Below are 20,776 nucleotides of genomic sequence, written 5' to 3' on the forward strand. Positions count from 1 at the left end.
AAATAGCTTATAAAGCCTAGCTGTCAAATGTTTAATATTATCTTTTATCTACTATTATAAAACACATACACTACATACACACATTTCCCATTTGCTCTGCACCATGACTGAACCCACACAGTTACATAGCTACTCTTGCTGTCCACCTTACAACTGAGCAAACGGGAACAGAGCAGGTTTAAAAAACCTCAGAGGTAGAGCTAAGATCAACATTTAAGGTTATCCAACCCTGATGTCAGACGGTGGCACTAGTAAGTATGGATATTTTTACTTGAAACTTGAACCTGCCAGAGGGAAAAAGGGCATTGATTTGGAATAGCACAATATAATAATGCCTCATATTATTTGGTCTTGTAAATTTCCAGTTTCCATGATGTATGTCCACATGTCCGTTTAGTCCTCCAAGCTCCTTATCTTCCACCCAGTGCTCCTCTTATGCTTCCCTTCTCCATTTTCTCTTTTCTCCTCTTTAGGTATGATCTTGGCATCTTGAAGTTTGAGTAATTTTTAAATTTTTATTTATTTATTTATTTATTTATTATTATTATTATTATTATTAAGAGAGAGCACACAAGCAGGAGAGGAGCAGAGGGAGGAGAGGATTTCAAGCAGGCTCCACACCCAGTGCAGAGCCCAATGTGGGGCTTGATCGCACAACCGTGAGATCATGGCCTGAGCCAAAATCAAAAGTCAGGTGCCTAATTGACTGAGCCACCCAGGCGCCCCTTGAATAAATTTTATGCCTTATTAACCAAGGGTGAATCTAGGTTTATTGAATATTTCCTAAGAGCATGGAGAACCTGCATCACAAGTTTAGTTTGTCTATTAAAAAGACATTTAGTTTGGGGCGCCTGGGTGGCGCAGTCGGTTAAGCGTCCGACTTCAGCCGGGTCACGATCTCGCGGTCCGTGGGTTCGAGCCCCGCGTCGGGCTCTGGGCTGATGGCTCGGAGCCTGGAGCCTGTTTCCAATTCTGTGTCTCCCTCTCTCTCTGCCCCTCCCCCGTTCATGCTCTGTCTCTCTCTGTCCCAAAAATAAATAAAAAACGTTGAAAAAAAAATTAAAAAAAAAAAAAAAAAAAAGACATTTAGTTTGTCTATTAAAAATGCTGACTTCTAGGGGCGCCTGGTTGGCGCAGTCGGTTAAGCGTCCGACTTCAGCCAGGTCACGATCTTGCGGTCTGTGAGTTCGAGCCCCGCGTCAGGCTCTGGGCTGATGGCTCGGAGCCTGGAGCCTGTTTCTGATTCTGTGTCTCCCTCTCTCTCTGCCCCTCCCCCGTTCATGCTCTGTCTCTGTCCCAAAAATAAATAAAAAACGTTGAAAAAAAAATTTAAAAATGCTGACTTCTAGGCTCTACCTATAAAAATGCAATAATTCTCTGGGGTTAGGGCCCAAGAATACAGGTTTTTGACAATTTCTCTGGGTTAATCTTATTTACCTTAAAGTTTGAGAAATACTGGGTTTAGAGAGAAAGAAGACAGTGAGAGTCAGGCAGTTTGAATGTGATTAGGAATAGGGACTGAGGTATAAGAGAAGGCTAAGTGGAAGGTTGGATACAGAAGAGTCCACAAATGGGAAGCCTAGTTTTCTAAACTAAAACCATCACCAACTTTGTAATGTGGTAGTACAGCTAACTTTACAGATGACCAGAGAAGCGATAAATCCACACTTGTAATTCTCACAACATTCCAGATGGCTGGCTCATCCCCCAGTGTGCCCATGAATAAGGAATGGGCCAGCTAAGTACTCCCCATACATACAAGATCAGATAGAATCTTGAACACTTCCTGCCAGGAGTTCTCCCCGATGCTGGAGACACAAAGTTGCGTAAATTGCTAAGGAGCCATAGTGTTGTAAGGGTTAGATATATTGATTGCAAGTGATAAGTTCCATTAGAATTCATTGAAGGCTCTGGTAAAAGCAAAATCAAAGTCGTGTGGGGGCAGAGAAAAGAAAGGTACAACGTTTGTTTGGGGGCAGCGTGGAATACTTCGTAAGGTTGATAGCATTTAACTGAGCCGTTAAGGATGAATATTTGCAGATCAAGAGGGGATAGGAGACTTTCAGGTTTTAAGTAACCCAAAGTATCAAAACTTTTGAGCTTTTCAATAGGAAAATGAGATGATAAAGATTACTCATTTTTTATTATCAAACTACTGCATAAAATACTCTTAGAATTATTATGTAAGTATATTCCTCTTTAAAGATAGCCAAGACAAGCACATACTATTTGTTGGATGAAGAATGATTCAAACCTGATGGGGCTTAAAGGCTCATAGGAACAAAAACTGGATTGGCTCTTGAGACAGACAGATGGAACTTAATTTTAACCTTTGGATCCTTCCCATTTCTGCTAGTGGTGTCTTTGTATACCTATTACATGGATTTTTGCTTTTAGGTTTGTCGAATAATCATTCGAATTGTTGAATAATCATTAATGTGTTAATTTAAAAAGAGATGTGACCATTTTGACTTATTTACTTCTTAATAAAAATAATTTAGCTCTTAAAGGCTTGAAGTTGGGATGATTGACACAGTAACTGTAGAATAAAAATTTTCCCCGAAATTGTATTATTTGGGGCAGCGTACTTGGGGCTCTTTCAAATACAGTAGGTTACCAGTTACTTCTATACATGCAGCACTTGGTTCTCACATGAAACGTTAGTGAGAAGAATAAGGACAAAGTTTTCCAAAAGCTGGAGATGCGGTGCTTGAGCCCTTAATGAAAGAGAAATTTGTTAGTCTCATTATCTGGGTATTCAGAACATAAAAATCAGAGCTTCCTGTAGTGAGCACGATATTGGCTCAAGTATCGATCTATGTGTGTAGAACTCAACGGCCAAAAGTAGGAATGAAGAGTTCTCATTCCTATCTTCCTTTAGAAAAACAGAAATTGTATTACAATATGCAATGAAATATACCGTATTTTTAGTACTCTAAAACTAGAAGCCTTAACGAGACTTAATTCCACCAAGTTCCTTTCTAATTCAGGAGTAAGAATAAATTTTGAGCGTACAAAGTTGTCTGAGATTGGAAGCTGATAGAAATTGGCTTGTACCTGTTCTAATACTGCATTCCTGAGGCTTCTTCCCCTGGCCAATTTGAAGAACGTGCAGTCAGAGGACTTATGACTCCTGTTTATGGTCAATGAAGCACACAGAAGGCTTCTTGTTATCAATACCTGTGTGCTTCAAGTGATACCAAGAAAAACCCTTTGTGGTGTTGAAAGAAAAGTTCTTATAACTTGCATGATTATTTCTTCCTATACCCAATCAATTAAAATTTACTTTAACTTGCTTTGAAATCCCAAAAGGGAACAACTTTGGCCCAACTTTATTGAAAATAAACAATGTAATTAGTCCTTTGAGGTTATAGGAAGTACAGTATTTGAGATTTGTCATAGACTGGCAGCCATACTCTTTTAATAAAAAAAAAAAATAGAGCTATTTCTTGAGTAGAGGGTAGAAGAAAATTTGCTACTATATCCAACCTTTGGGAAATTCTTCTAAACTTGGTAGTGACTCAGTGAGACTTTGGGGATCTTGATAGTGTAATAAAATTATAAAAATTAAATCTATATATTCACAGCACTAATAAGAAAATAAATCCTATTTTAAAAATACTGGATATTGAATTACATACTAGTTATGACACAACTAGCTGCATGAACTTGAATATATTACTTAAATTCTCTGAGCTTCAGAGAATATACTTACATCGGCAAAATGTGTTTCATAGGGCTTTTAAGAGAATGGGTTGTGTATAGTTTGCACTAAGATAATCAATAAAGATTAGAAAAATCATTTAAGGGGTGCCTGAGTGGCATCAGTTAAGCATCCGACTCTTGATTTTGGCTCAGGTCATGAGCTCCTGGTTTGTGGGATGGAGCCCCACCCATGGCGGGGAGAATCCTGCTTGGGATTCTCTCTTGCCCTCTCTCTCTGCCCCTCCCCCCACACACTCTCTCTGTCTCAAAATAAGTAAATAGACTTTAAAAAAAATTATTTAAATGTTTTTCATTGTCAAGCAGAATAAAAATTCTCTTCTCACATACATGAATTCTACAAGCTCGGAGTGTCCATTTTTTCCTCTGTTTGCTCCACCTCCCATCCCTTGAATAAATATTGAACTTACAGTCCTTTAAGGCAACACTGTGAACTGTTAGGAGCCTGAACTTTGTTAGATGCCACTCTCCTAAAAAATTCTGCACACTCTGGAGCATGAAGTGGATTGTGAATGCTATTGGCTTAGCAGAGATATAATAAAATCAAAAGAACAATTTTAAAAGTTCCATTGATGGTCGTCCAAACTTAGTTAGAATTAGGAAATACAGTCATGTCAGACCGTGTATTGGCGATTTTTATTTGTAACTAATTATGTCTTTTCCCCCTCTCTCCTTGAAAATGAGAAGATAAGTCTATGATACTCTTAGGGGCTCATAGGCTAAATAAATTATGGTTTGAAATACACAATAGTTAAAAGATAATTTTGCACTGATTAGAATTATTGGTCTAGTGAAAAGTTACTGAGGGTGAGTTCTGCCCACTTTGATTCTCACCTCTCCAGTGGGTCAGATTTGCAGAGGACGAGGAGTCAATCTTGGAGTTCCAGTCTAGAATCCATTTCCTAAGTGCAGCTGGTGATTTTCTAAGCACTTAATTCCCTGTAATCCTCTTTGCTTAAAATTCCTAGAATAGTTTGTTTCCTTCACTGAAATCTAACTGATACAAATTCCAATTAGAGTGAGACTTCTATAAAGTGTGCCAGATAATCACCTTACCCTGAGGATGTTTTGGTGCTATACTTGACCCCAAAGCTTTCTCTCATAGGAACAGGCCAAGAAACAAGAAATGAGTCCAAATGGGTTGTTCAATACACACCTTGTGATATCTACATTCATTCTCCTATCCAAGTACTAAGCAGGCCTGACCCTACTTAGCTTCCAAGATCAGATGAGATGGGGTGCATTCAGGGTGGTATGGCCATAGACAATTCTGAGAAAATTTCACCTTAGACTAAAGAAGGAATGTCAATCTGAGGGGAGATTGGTATTATTGTTATCTTTTCCAAGACATTTCCCCCCTTCTCTTTTCTTTTTTTTTTTCTTTATGCCTGTTTGCTTTGGATAATCAATGAAAATGTTAGGGAAAATTGAACTCTCTACTGGCTGAGTTAGCTCAGAAAGTACTCTATAATAACATTAAATTATCATATGGGATACTGTCCAGGTTGAGAATATGTGTTAAAGTATGTGAAGGTTGTCCTCGATGCCTTCCAGATCCTTTTCTGGAATCTGATCATCTTCTTCCTAAACAAGATCATTTATTGGCTATTTAAATACTCATGGCAAGTACTTCTTATTCTTTGTCCCTCACCATCAAAATTTACCCTCACTTGTCATCCAAGTTGGGTATATACAAGAAAGGAGTGGATTACTGACTGTGCCATAATACTCCCAAAGGCACTAGCATAAAAAAAATTCAAAGTTTAGCATAGAAGAGTACCAGATTGGTAAAATTTCAGGCAGGCAGTTCCAAAAATGAATGAAAAAATATCTTTCAGTGTGGGGACATCTGTGTGATGGTAGGGTTCTCCCTCAAAACCAACAACTCAGGTAATATGTATTTTATCTGAAGTTATTAACAAAACTTCAGTTTGATTCCAAGTAGAAACTGAGAGAGACTGAATTTGAATTATGGTAGAACATGTCATCTAGAGATGAATTATTGAATTGTGCTTTTATATTTTGAGGAAAACATGAAGGTGATGCATAGAATAGTAATTTAGTAACAACGATAATATTGGGAACATCGGTATTATTAATATAATAGTAATAACATTATTACACCAGTGCATATTTATTTGGCTGTTTCAGTTAATATGCTACATTCTTTACATTCATTAGCATACTCAGATCTCACAACAGCTCAATATGGTGATAATGACACTTGACAATGAGTGCTTTCTTTGTATACCAAGTACTTTGCAAGCAGAATCTTATTTAATCTTCAACAATGCTACAAAGCAGGAACCATTTTGCCCCTATTCTAAACATTAGGAAATTGAGTTTTAGAGAAAGCAGCTTGCCTAAGATCAGGCAGCTAACAAGAAGATGATGTAAAATTTAAATACAGCCATTTTAAAGAATATGTGGTATATATATATATATATATATATATACACACACACACACACACACACGTGTATATATTACAATGGAATATTACTTAGCCATCAAAAAGAATGAAATCTTGCCATTTGCAGTGATACGGATGCAGCTAGAGTGTATTATGCTAAGCAAAAGAAATCAGTCAGAAAAAAAACAAATACCATATGATTTCACTCATGTGGAATTTAGGAAACAAAAGAGATGAATATATGGGAGGAGAAAAAGAGAGAGGGAAACAAACCATAAGAGACTCCTAACAATAGAGAACTAACTGAGGGTTGATGGAGGGAGGTGGGTGGGGGAGATGGGCTAGATGGGTGATGGGCATTAAGGAGGGCACTTGTTATGATGAGCACTGGGTGTTGTGTGTAAGTGATGAATGAACCACTGAATTCTACTCCTGAAACCAATATTGCATGGTATGATAACTAACTAGAATTTAAATAAAAATTTGAAAAAAAAAATATGGTCATTTGCCTTAGGAGCTAGGCTCTTACCCACTTCCCACTTTATTACACTGTTTTCCTCATATGTGTGATTATTTCACAAATATAATCTGATGGCAGCATCTCTTCTTTGTCCCTCGCCATCATTGACATCATTTGCCATCAAATGACAAACATTTATTGAGCACCTGGTCTGTGCCAGATCCTGTTTCCTAGCATTTCAGAAATACTTATTCTTTACTCTCACATTTCCATGGAGGAAAGGACTTCCTTTCTTCTCCACATACTGGAAATTTTGGCTTTTTCTACCTTTTACCCGATTTCATAAGAGAAATAGCTAATATGAAGGGTCTAAAATTCTTTGAGCCATACCTTTACCACTAGGTGGAGCTATTGTGCTTCAAAAAGCAAGAAGACCGCTCCCTCCTCCTCTTTGGACCAGTTCATTTATAAACAGAAAAATGACACTTTTTGGCACTATCTCACCACCCTTACTCCTGCAACGTAATTGGTACATGGAATCCCTTTTCTGTCTGTAGGGAATGTCCACAATTTCCTTTTGTTTACAGTGGATCAGACAAGAGGGAATAGGCAAGAGGCTTCATTTGGCTTTAAGATTAAGGTGTACTTTTCCAGTCCAATATTTACTAGAGAGTTCTGCTTTCTACAGATAATGGTCCACCTGCCCATTGCTTCAGCTGATTCATTTATCTTATTTGACTACAGGCCTTCGTGTATTTCTTTACTGATTAGATTTTAGAGAAGAATTAATCTTAGGATGAGCTAACTTAAAAAAATGCTTATGATTTATTCAGCCTTAAAAAAAAGAAAGAAATTCTGTATCCATTCATCAGTTGATGAACATTAGGGCTCTTTCTATAATTTGGCCATTGTTGATAGCACTGCTATAAACATTGGGGGTGCATGTGCCCCTTCGAATCAGCATTTTTGCCTCCTTTGGATAAATACCTAGTAGTGCAATTGCTGGGTCATAAGGTAGTTGTAATTTTAACTCTTTGAAAAACCTCCATACTGTTTTTCCAGACTGGCTGCTTTTGAAACAATATAGATGGACCTGGAGGACATTATGCTCCGTGAAGTAAGGCAGCTATGAAAAGACAAATATTGCATGATTTCACGTATATATGTAGTCTAAACATGTCAAACTCATGAAAGCAGAGAGTAGAATGATGGTTGTCAGGGGCTGGGGAGTGGCCAAAAGGGGGCGCTTCTCTTCAAAGGGGACAAAGTTTCAGTTATACAAGATGTATAAGTTATGGAGATCATGTACAACCTTGCAACTATAGTTAACAATACTGTATTATATACTTGAAATTTGCTAAGAGTTGTCCTTAAGTGTTCTCACTACAAAAAATTCGTAATTACATGAGGTAATGAATATGTCACATGGCTTGGTTGTGATTATCATTTTATAATGTATACATATATCGAAACATCATGCTCCATGTTAAGATACATGGTTTCATTTTCTGCATCCTTAGAAAATATAGCATCACATAAAGGTTTAATTACCCCTGACTTTGACAGGTTAGAACATATCGGGCTTGAGTTACTTAAAAAGGAGTCAGGCGTGGGCAAGAGGTGCTATGATACATTTCAGGGAAAAGATGACCATTTAGCATTGTTATAACTGAATTAGGCTAAGGTGACCATTATGCAGGTGGGAGAAAGGAAGGGAGGAAATAAGAGTTTTGTGACATAAGGCTAAGCCCAGAATCTCCTATAATCACTCTACACTTGCCCAGAATCTCCTATAATCACTCCACACTTGCCCATATTTACATGGTGTGTATTAAACATGAAAAAATACTTTCAGCTCTAGCTTAGAACCTTAGCCCAAGATTTTTCTTATTAATGTGATTTGATAGAGTTTGGAGGGAGCATTTCTGGTTATTGTATCAGTTAAAAAGGAGTTTGTAACTTTCCATAGAAAATGCATTTTTACCAGGTGCCTGGCTGGCTCAGTCAATTAAGCGTCTGATTCTTGATTTCCACTCAGGTCATAATCTCATGGTTCATGAGTTCGAGTCCTGGCAGCGTGGAGCCTGCTCGACATTCTCTCTCTCTCTCTCTCTCTCTCTCTCTCTCTCTCTCTCTCTCCCCTTCTCTCTGCCCCTCCCCTGCTTGCGCACTCTCTCTCTCAAGATAAAAAAAAAATAAACTTTAAAAAACAACTTTAAAAAAAAAAGAAGTTTTTCTTCATCACTGCTGCAGTCCAAGGCATGTCTGTCCAGTGGGACACTGTTCAAGTTTGGTCTGAGGAATATTTAGTCCCCTAGTAATTTTGAGGGGTCTGAGAATGATAATTGGGACTCATTTCAGTCACTGTTTGGTTTTAAATTATCCTGAGCATAAAACCCACAATCGGAGGATTTCTCAAAATTTCTTCTTGCCCTTCTAATCTTTTTCTCTTTATTTTCTCTCACTGGGTTTTACTTGATCCCATGGCTTTAGCCTCCAGGGAAACCATGCCCAAATCTTTTTCTCATGTACCAACCTTCCTCCTTTTCCTTCTTACATTTATTTGACCTTAGTTGGGCATTTTCCTAACATGCACTTATGCTTGGATGTCCTGTTAGCAGCTGGCACTCATCATGTTCAACACTGAATGTATGATTGTTACAAATATCTCCAATATTTTTGAGTTATTTTTGTTTGTAGGATAATAGCATAGTTTATCCAAACACCTAGGCTAGTATCTTTTGGAATTTTTTTTTTTTTTTTGTCTATTTCTACTTTCTTTGTAAGAAGCCCTAATGGATCTTCCTTTGCAACATCTCTAAGAGTATGTTTGTTTCTTGGAATTACTCACAGTAGCACTATTAATTCAGGGCACTTAAAAATCATTCACTGGTTATTGTGATTGCCCCCCAAAGCTGACCCTGCCTCTTGTGTTTCTTATACCAGTCCATCTTGCTGGTGCACACTGTGTTAATCTTCTCGGGTCTGCATTTTGATTATTTCAATCCTGTGCCAAAAAAGAAATAAAAATCCTAATGCCCTCCCATCATGAGCTGACCTGGATTTTGGCATTTTAGAGCTTCGTATACTAATCCAAATCTGTCTTTTGATCTGAGTGTATGCTGTAGTCCCTGGGGAGAGACATCGGGACCTCTCTGAGAGCCTGTGGAAGTCCTCTATGTGACATTCAGAGAGGAGGAAGATTATATTCTTTCTTTGAGTTCAATACTTTTGATCTGAAGTACTCCTACATGACCACTAAGAGTTCCGAAGTGGCCTTCACTTACCATACTAGTGTTTTTCCTGTTCTGCACTCAGGTGTGCAAAGAAAAGAGTTGACACCACCTAAGCCTTTGCCTGTGGGGCAAGAATTCTGTTGTAGTTAGTATCCAGGAAGGATGGAAAAAAGGGATTCTCATTCATTCATTTAATTAAACAAATATTTATTCAGTACTATATATACTTGGTAATACTTTAAGTTGCTACGGAAAGAGTACTGAAGAAAACAGACAAAATCCTGCCCCCTTTGAAACTTAAATTAACATGGATGTGAGTGTATGAAGGTATGTGTGTATGGATTGTGAAAAGACACAACAAACCAACAAATAATGTATAGTATTTCATGTAGCAAGAGGTGCTGTGGATGCAGGAAAGATCATCTGCTTTTCTGCTTGGGGATATGCCCTATTTGGCAACGGACCAAAATGTATGTAAAAGGGTAACTTCCAATAATGTAGTGTTATTATAATGAACTAGGCTACAAATGCAGAGTAGGTAATTTTGCTACAAAGCCTGATCTCTGGGGAAAACACTGGGAGAAATGTCTTCCAATATTTAATCAGGTCTCTAGGATTTCCTAACTCATGAAAACCCTTGAGGTCATATTAGCAGGGGGCTCTTTGGGCATGAGTAGATACTATTTACTACCCGCTAGCCTGGAGAAAAATACTCTGGGCAAAGCCACCATTAGATATCATGATCTATAACTCACGGCTTCTCAGAAGTCTGTGCTCTCATTCCTTTCATACAAAATTCGCTCAGAACAAACCCAAAGAAGAATCTCCGTTTTGGGCTACTTGCCTGGAAAATTCATCAGAGCCACTTGTGCCCCCTTGAAAATAAGGGAGAAGGGTTAGCACAGCCCAACAGTGAAATCCCAATGCAGAAGGGTGAGTGATGAATTTTATGTATCCCCTTATTTTTCCAAACCTCAGCTCTGAGGCTGAAGATCTGAAATGCCATGATCTCCTGTCTGCTAAGACAGCCATTGAGCATTAGGGGGCGCTGAGGGACGGAAAGCTGAAGTACAGCAGAGATGATGGAGTCCTGATTCCTCACAGGGGTACTCAGTCTTACCCCTACAGCACTTGCCTGCTGGTGTTTTTGATAGACGTCCTTAAACAATCTCAGCTTTTATCCAATGGAGACAGCAGTGGCACACAGGAGGGTGGGTGTGAGTTCCTTCTCATTCTGGGACTCTGTCTCATTACGGAGGGATTGGGGGAAGAGAGCTGGGTGCTCATTTTAATGTCACCCTCTGTCCTGTTCTCACAGATACGCCCTAGGGAACAATGGCAGCAGGCAATGACTCTTCAGTGACCCAGCTTATCCTGCTGGGTTTAGCACAACAGCCAGAACTCCAGCTGCCTCTCTTCTTCATTTTCTTAGGAATCTACGTGGTCACCGTGATGGGGAACATGGGCTTGATTATTCTGATTGGTCTGAAGCCTCACCTGCACACTCCCATGTACTACTTTCTCTTCAGCCTTTCCTTCATTGATCTCTGCTACTCGTCTGTCATAATGCCTAGAATGCTGATAGGTTTTGTAAAGCAAAACACCATCTCTTACGAGGAGTGCGTGGCTCAGCTCTGTTTCTTCTCCTTCTTTGTCATTGATGAGTGCTGTATTTTGACATCGATGGCCTATGACCGGTATGTGGCCATCTGTAAGCCCCTGCTTTACAAGGCCATCATGTCCCACCGGGTCTGCCTCATGCTGATGGCAGGAACATATGCAGTGGGGTTTGTGGGTGCCATGGCCCACACCGGGTGCATGCTGAGGCTCACGTTCTGTGATGGCAACATCATTCATCATTACATGTGTGACATACCTCCTCTCCTTCAGCTCTCCTGCACAAGCACCTACGTCAACGAGCTGGTGGTTTTCATTGTGGTGGGAATCAATGTAATAATGCCCAGTCTCACCATCACCATTTCTTACATCTTGATCGTCTCCAACATCCTCCGTATCCGTTCTACAGGGGGCAGGTCCAAAGCCTTCAGTACCTGCACCTCCCACATAGTTACTGTTTCTCTCTTCTTTGGAGCATCGGCATTCATGTATCTAAAACCTTCTCCTGCTGGGTCCCTGGATCAAGATAAGGCATCCACAGTTTTTTATACCATTGTGGGGCCAATGTTGAATCCTTTTATCTATAGTCTGAGGAACAAAGATGTCAAAATTGCACTGAGTAAGACTTTTAAGAAAAGGGTGTTCTCTTGAGTAGAAACGGTGTTAGTTACAGATGCCAACTCCTAGTAAAGGCAGACAGTGTATGAAGCTATGGAGAGAACAGTAAGAAATCAAAGTAGAAATGCAAATGATTCAAATATAGGGTAAATTAAGCCAATTATTTATAAGTCATTTCACAAAGACAATATAAGGAGGAGGAGGATCAGTCCTTTATCTTTTCATAGGAAGTAAAAAAACAGTTCATTTGCCATTCTCCAGCTTATTTTTAGAAGTTATAAAGTTTTAAGTATAAAAGGTTGAATGATGGTAAATCCAAAAATGGTAACATTTGGATTTTTGACTGAGGCATGTCTGGAATTCCTCTGAAGCTTTGTCTTGGATATGTGGACTTTGGTGGACTTTGGATTTGGCCTTGTATTCATTTGTTCAATAAACCTGTATGGAAAGATTATGGTGGCCATGAGAGTGGTCTATTTGAGTGCTGTAGGGCATTTTGTTCGGGGAGATTCCTTCATTTCCCAAATGAAGATAAAAATAGGAAGATGTTCTTCTGCCTTTGGTCTCTGGTCTCAAAGGACTGTGGTAAATGGAGATTTACTCCTGATGCTGGATCCTAAGGACAAGAAACTGAGGTAACTTTATAGAGCCATTAGGATTAAAGGGAACCTATACTGGGTTTTACCTCTTGGGACTTCAGGGCAGGAAATATAGGTACTAGGAGAGGCTATATTAATTTTACTAGAAACATTTACCAATTATTGGTAGGAGAATGTTTGTCCTTTTCTCAAATAGACCTAATAATCTCTAATCCCATAGCAATCAGCATTTTCCCTTTATTATTTTCACTCCGCCTTTTGTCTCAGAGGTTTACTGGCACAAACAATGTAGTTATTTAATGAGTAAACAGATGCTGAGCACCTATCCTATACCAGGCTCTGTTTTTAAACATCGCAGACACAGAAGTAAAAGACACACAGTGTCTGTGCTCTCTTAGGGCACATAGGGTTGTTTTCGTAGTCTTGAGATTTGGGATTTTTTTATGTCTTCTGAATGCAAATTGTATCAGACATATGATTCATAAATATTTTCCACTAATCCATCTTCTCTTTTCATTCTCTTGATAGTGTCTCTCAAAGAGCAGAAAATATTAATTTTAATGAATTCTAATGTCTCAATTTTTAAATAATGGATTGAACTTTTGGTGTCATATTTGCTTATCGCAAAGTCCCAAGGATTTTTTGCTTATGTTTTCTTCTCTATGTATCATGATGTTTAAACCCATGATCATTTTGAATTACTTTTTCTATGTGGTGTGGGCTGTTGATCTGAGTAAATGCTTTTGCATATGGATATCTAATTATTCCGCAACCCTTTGTTGAAAAGTAGTTCAGACTCAAGATAGGTCAGCAAAGATATCTGGACCCAGAGGTAGTGGTCGAGGAGGAGGGGAGATGTGTGGATCTGGCAGTGCTGGTCACTGATGAATGCCCCTGTGCTTCTCAGAGGGTTATATGAAAGTGTGGGGAGGAGAATTGCTGGGCGAAATGGAAAGTCTATGTTTAACTTTTTATGAACCTGCCCTACTGCTTTCAAAAGAGGCTCTACTGGGTGGATCAGTCAGTTAAGCCTCCGACTTCAGCTCAGGTCATGATCTCGCAGTTCATAGGTTCGAGTCACATGTCGGGCTCTGTGCTGACAGTTCAGAGTCTGGAGCCTGCTTCAGATTCTGTGTCTCCCTCTCTCTCTCTGCCCCTCCCCTGCTCATACTGTCTCTCTCTGTCTCAAAAATAAATAAATGTTAAAAAAATTCAAAACAAAACAAAAACAAAGAGGCCTTACTATTATATTCCCACCGGCAATACGTGACAATTTTTCCCGCATGTTTTTGCCAACACTTAGTAATGTCTTTCTTTTTAATCATAGCCATTCTGGTGGGTGTACAGTGGTATCTCATTTTGGTTTTAATTTGCACATTCTTAATGCATACTGATACTGAACATTTTTTCTTATGTTTATTAGCCAATTGTATATCTTCCTTGAGATACCTGTTTGAAAAGTGTACCTACTTTCTTTTTTCTAATTGAAGTATAGGGGACATACATTGTTATATTAGTTTTAGGTGTACATCATAGTGAATTGACAATTCTATGCATGATGCAATGATCATCATGATAAATGTAATTACCATCTGCAAGCATACAATGTTGTTACAATATTATTGACTATATTCCCTATGCTGTACTTCTCGTGTCCATGACTTTTTCGGATTTGGTTATTTCTCTACTCAATATTAAATTGTAAGATGCAATTAAGGAAATGAAAAGTCAAATCATATACCAAGAAAATATATATCTGATAATGGACTTGTGTTAAGAAAATATAAACAACCTTTACAACTTATTATGTTTGTATGGTTTATTATTTTCCATTCTTTTACTTTCAACCTACCTATGTTGTTATATTTGAAGCAAGCTTCTTGCAGGTAGCCTGTGGTTGGGTCATTTTTAAATGGACCTTTAAAATCTTTGCTTTTTAATTGGCCTCTCCATTTATGTTATTTAGACCATTATTGATCTTTTGATGTCTGAGGGGCTTACCCTACCATTGTGTTTAGTTTTCTATTTGTTTCCACTGTTTCTTATTCCTCTGTTTCCCCTTTTCTTGCTTTCTTATTGATTACTTGATCTTTCTTAGAATTCAGCTTTGATTTATACTTGGTAATTTGAAGTATATCTGTCTGTATACTGTAGGTATCACAACATACATATGTAACTTACATTGTTGGCATTGACATTTTATGACTTGCCGTAAAGTGGAGAACACTTGCTTCTACTTACTTCCTTTTATGCCATTCCATTAAAAAGAACTGTCTTTAGTATTTCCTCTACAAGCATTGAGTGTCATATCAGATGGTGTACTTTTGCTTCAAATGTCAAAAAATAGTTTTAAAAAATCTTCAAGATAGTCTGTTATATTTACCTCTATTTTTACGTAGTCACAAGGTCTTCCTTCCTGGAGTTCCAAGCTTCCTCCTGTGATCATTTCCTTTCTGTTTGGTATACTTTTTAAAGACATTCTGTAAGGATCAGTATATTGAGGACAAATAATCTTAGGTTTCCTTCCTCTGAAAATGTATTTATTTCCCCTTCATTCCTGAAGGATATTGCCAGTGGATATAGAAGTCAAAATTGGCAGTTCTTTCCTTTCACTGGAAGCCCCTTTCCTTCATTATTTTATATGGGGAATCCACTGTCCTCTTAGTCATTGTATCTCTGTGGGTAATTTGTCACTTCTCTCTACCTTCATGGAAGATTTTGTTTGGCTTTGGTTTCCAAAGGTTTGATTATGATGAGCCATGACATGGCTTTCTTTGGATTTATTCTGTCTGAGGTTTGCACAGCTCTTGAATCTGTCTTCCACCGATTTTGAGAACATTTTAGCTGCTATGTCTTTGCATGTTGTTTTTAGCATTACTCACCTTCCCTTTGCTTTCTGTGACTCCAAAGATATAAATATTAGGGGTTTTGTTACTGTTCCATAGGTCTCTGAGGCCCTGTTTACTTTTATCTAGTCTATTTTTTTTTCTGTTATTCACATTATATAGTTTCTCTTGATTTACTTCTGAGTCCACTGTTTCTTTCCTCTGTTGTCTTTAATCTACTCTGAAGCCCATTCTGTGAGTTTATTTCATTTATTGTAAATTTTAGCTGTAAAATTTCTCTTTGGTACTTTTAAAAAAAAATTAAAATATAATTTGTTTTTAATTTTTTATTAAGTTTATTTATTTATTTATTGAGAGAGAGAGAGAGAGAGAGAGAGAGAGAGAGAGAATCCCAACCCAAGAAGGTTCCACACTGTCAGTGCAGAGCCGGATGCAGGGCTCGAACTCACAAACCATGAGACCATGACCTGAGCTGAAGTCAAGAGTCGGACACGTAACTGACTGAGCACCCCAGGAGTGCCTAATTTGTTTTTAAAGAAAAAATTTTCATGTCAAGTTCAAAACGTTAGTGACACTAGCTAAAGTTTATTATGTTAACATATTTAATCAATTGTTTTAAATGATATTGGTACATTATTGGAGTTACGTTGTCCTGTTTTCTGTTTTCTTTTTTTCTTCCTTTTTTTTTTTGGCTTAGTCTTTTTTGATTAAGGTTTTTATTTTGATATAATTGTAGATACATATGCAACTGTAAGAAGTAATAAAGAGAGGTCCCATGTATCATCTACCCGATTTCCTCCCCATGTGACATCTTGCAAAACAATAGTATCAAACAACCAGGATCTTGACATTACCCTTTTATAGCCAAACTCACTTCTCTCTCAATCCCACCCCCTCCTTGACACCTAGCAGTCACTAATTTGCTCATTATTTCTACAATTTTGCCATTTCCAGAATGTTCCACACATGGAATCATACAGTACATAACATTTTGACATTTTTTTCACTCCGTTTAATTCTCTGAATATTTATTAGAATTGTTGCATGTATTAATAGTTGTCTTTTTATTACTGGGTTGTATTTTATGATATGGAAGTATGATAATTTAACCACTCACACTTGGAAGGAAATCCCAGTTCTTTCCAGGTTTTGGCTGTTATGGATAAAGCTGCTAAAACATTTATGCGTATGTTTTTTTGTGTAAATATTTCTAGGATCAATGCCCTGGAGTGCAATTGCTGGCTTGAGTGGTAGTTGCATGTTTAAGTGTTTTGAGAAAGAAGAAAATTCTGCTATTTTGACAATATGGATGGACCCTGAGGGCATTATGTTAAGTGAAATAAATCAGAAGAAGAAAGACAAATACCATGTGACACGATTTACATGTAGAATCTAAAAAAAAAAAACAAGCTTGGAAAAACAGTAAAATGGTGGTTACCAGAGGCTGGGGAGACATTGTTTAGGGGTACGAACTTGCAACTAGTAGATAAATCTTTGAGATCTAACACACAGCATAGTGATTATAGTCAGCAACACGATTATAAACTTCAAGTTTGCTAAGAGATTAGCTTTTAATTGTTCTCACCGCAAAAAAAGAACTACATGATGTGATAGAGGTGTTAGCTAATGCTATGGTGGCAATCATATTGCAGTATATAAATATATCAAATAAACACATTATACACCATAAATTTTCACAGTATTATATGTCAACTATATCTCAGTAAAAAAAAGAAAAAGAAAGTGAATTTAGATTGAGGAAAAAAAGAGAGAGACAGAGAGAAAAAGAAACTGCCAAAATCTTTCCAGAGTTGCTATGGTACAACTTTCCATTCCTTCCAGCAATATACGAAGGATCCAGTTCCTCCACATCTATGCCATCATTTGGTATTGCGACTATATTTCATTTTGGTCATTCTGATGGATGTGAACTGATATGTCATTGTGGTTTTAATTTTTATTACTCTAAATCCCCGATGATATTGAACATATTTTCATGTGCTTATTTGGTAGGCATATGTCCTCTTCAGTGACTGGTCTCTTCATATCTTTTGCCCATTTTCTGTTTTGGCATTGCTGTTGTTGTTTTTACTGTTGAGTTTTGAGAGTTTTTCTTTTTCTTTTTTCCTTTTTTTAAAATGTTTAGTTATTTTTGAGAGACAAAGGCAGAGCATGCACAAGTGGGGGAGGGCAGGGAGAGAGGGAGACACAGAATCCGAAGCAGGCTCCAGGCTCTGAGCTGTCAGCACAGAGCCTGATGTGGGGCTTGAACTCATGAGCAGTGAGATCATGACCTGAGCCAAAGTTGGACGCTCAACCGACTGAGCTACCCAGGTGCCCCTAGTTTTTTCTTCTTAAATACATTCTAGATTTGTTCCAGGAAGTCATTTGTTGGGCATGTGGATTATAGACATTGTCTCTGGCTTATATAATTTTGCTCTTGTCATTTTTATTTCTTTTCTTCTGTGTTCTTTGGGCTTCTGCAGTGGGGATTTGTCTGTGCTCCTTATTTATTTATTTACTTATTCATTCATTCATTCAGTCAGTCATTTATATCACAGAGGACTGAGACATTTATTTTTTATTTTATATTTAAATTTTTATTATTTTTTAAGTTTATTTATTTATTTTCAGAGACTGTGAATACAAGTGGGGGAGGGGCAGAGAGAGAGGGAGAGAGAGAATCCCGAGCAGGTTGTCAGTGAAAAGCTCATGGCAGGGCTCAAACTCAGGAACCCCAAGACCATGACCTGAGCCAAATCAAGAGTCAGAGGCTTAACCAACTGAGCCACCCAGGAGCCCCTATTTCACATTTAAATTATAATCCATTACTGCTTTATTTATTCTGTTGCTCACATTATTCAAATTTTGGCCATTGAGAACCCTTTCAATTGGTTCTTGTGTCTCTGACATAACCCTATCTGTGTGTGTGTGTGTGTGTGTGTGTGTGTGTATAGTTTAGTACTTTTTTGCTTTGTGCCACTACAAAATGCTCCAGGCTGATCTTTTCTGCCCAAGTTCCTTTCCTGGTTTCTTTTTCTTCTTGTTATTTTTTTTTTGGAGAACACCATTAGAAACCAATGTCTGGGCATTAGATTTACTTGCTGTTACTAGGGTATCATTGCTTCTAGGCCCTCTAAGCTGACAGAACAAGGGTGTATATGTGTGTGTGTGTGTGTGTGTGTGTGTGTGTACATTTCTAGAAATATGTCCATATGCAATCATCTGTAGCTATGTTACGTTAAACATGAGTTCATACTGATGACTCCAAATCTAATCCCTTATCACCTTCTTTCTCTCCTTGCTTGTTTGTAAGCTGCCATTCTCACAGTAAGATACTTGTCTCCCACCATCTGCCATTGATTTACCCAAGAGTTTAAGGAGCTATTTAAAGGTCAAGGAATAATTATCTCAAAGAAAACTTCCTTTAGTTAAAGGTCTAGCATGACATTGAGACCTCTAAGGTAATTGGGAGTTTATTAACAGCAAAGGCTAGATTCAACTGTCTAAGATATTATGGTATAATCGGAATGTGAGGGCTCTGAAGCCACAGAGATGTGAGTTGAAATCCTGGCTCCAATTATTACTGGCTGCATGACCTTGGAAAAATTACATCACCTCCCTCAGTCTCAGTTTCCTTGTCTGTATAATGTGATCAATAACATTGTCTCAAATATAGTTCTAAGGAGAAATAATATAAAGTAATAGGTACAGTCCCTTGCACATGTGTGTGCCCAAAATGATTATGATTACTGTTCCAGTTCCGACACTCTTTCAGTCTGTTCCCTTTAAAACACCTGTAACACAATTCTGTAAAATGCCTCCCCATCTCCAATGTTATTACGCAAGTTAGACAATGTTTTCTCTCATGTCTAGGATATTATAATAGTCTATTAACTGGTCATTCCACCATTTGTCTTTTCCTCTCTCTTCCACGTATCCCATGTTTTAGCATTTATGAATGTGACTTCTTCTTCCTAAAGGACAGGAGCAATAAAGAGGCAGATTGCCTGGTGCATAATCCAAACTCTTTAGTCTGACATTCAAAGCCCTTTTTCAGTCCATAGAGTAGTTCAGGGTCATTCACACCCTTTTTTGAATACAGCACGGCTCCACCCATTCATATGGCAAGCTGCTCTAACTAGAGCCTTGAGTTATTATTTGTCACCTCAAAGTCTAGAAGTACATATATTTTTGTAGTTGCTTCCTCCATGTTCGACAGAGATATCAAAACCCTGCCAGTTCTTCAGAGATACTTTGAACCTTAGCTAGTATAATAAGGTCTCTTTGACATCTTTAGCCTGCTTGGTAAGAAATGGGAACATTTATTTTGCACAGGCACTTAACATAATTATATCATTTACTCATTATAAAAGCCTACAAAGTAGTTATTTTTAACATTACTATTTTTTTTAAACATTTTCAAAATTCATTTTTGAGAGACAGAGAGAGAAAGAACACTAGTGAGGTAAGGGCAGAGAGACAGGGAGACACAGAATCCAAAGCAAGCTCCAGGCTCTGAGCTGTCAGCACAGAGCCCAACATGGGGCTCAAACTCACCAGCTGTGAGATCATGACCTGAGCCGAAGTGGGAGGCTTAACCGACTGAGCCACCCGTGCACCCCAACATTACTATTAATAGAAGACATTGTGTATTAAAAAGTTTGCACAAGATTCTACGTCTACTACTGGTGGGATCAGGATTAGAATACTGGTAGGTCTAACTGACTACAAAATCCACGTTATTTCTACTATTTCATTATACATCCTGAGTGGGAAAATAAAGATGATGACACTTTCTAGGTGACCTTGAGCAAGTCATTTTTCTCTTTGTAATTGTATTTTATTATCTTAAAAATGTGGTTTGTCTCTTAAGCTAGGTGATACACAGGTACATTTTCATTTCTTATTTGTTGATTACATCTTCATTATCAGTATTCTTTAAACAAATTTTTTTTTCAACGTTTATTATTTTTGAGAGACAGAGGCAGAGCATGAGCAGGGGAGGGGCAGAGAGAGAGGGGGACACAGAATCCAAAGCAGGCTCCAGGCTCTGAGCTGTCAGCACAGAGCCTGACGCAGGACTCGAACCCATGAGCAGTGAGATCATGACCTGAGCTGAAGTCAGATGCTTAACAGATTGAGCCACCCAGGTGCCCCATTATCAGTATTCTTTAATATGTGCTACTAATTTAATCAAATTGTTGCATATGAAATAAAAAAGAATCACTTACTAAAACAAATGAGCATTCCACATACCTCTG

At 38.0% G+C, this 20,776-nt stretch overlaps 1 protein-coding gene across 2 annotated transcripts; it reads left to right on the forward strand.

The window, feature by feature from the left end:
* The first annotated feature begins 7,801 nt into the window (after positions 1 to 7,801).
* LOC131488500 (olfactory receptor 8B3-like) lies at positions 7,802 to 12,100 on the forward strand. Of its 2 annotated transcripts, XM_058690379.1 has the most exons (2): positions 7,802 to 7,810; positions 11,162 to 12,100. In XM_058690379.1, exons 1-2 carry the CDS (start codon positions 7,802 to 7,804, stop codon positions 12,098 to 12,100), a joined length of 948 nt encoding a protein of 315 aa, XP_058546362.1. The 2 variants fall into 2 exon arrangements, with proteins under 2 accessions (XP_058546362.1, XP_058546363.1); XM_058690380.1 differs by lacking the exon at positions 7,802 to 7,810 and having other exon boundaries at positions 11,082 to 12,100.
* The last annotated feature ends 8,676 nt before the right edge of the window (positions 12,101 to 20,776 follow it).

This window comes from Neofelis nebulosa, chromosome 10 (assembly GCF_028018385.1).
Source record: "Neofelis nebulosa isolate mNeoNeb1 chromosome 10, mNeoNeb1.pri, whole genome shotgun sequence".
Lineage (NCBI taxonomy): Eukaryota > Metazoa > Chordata > Mammalia > Carnivora > Felidae > Neofelis > Neofelis nebulosa.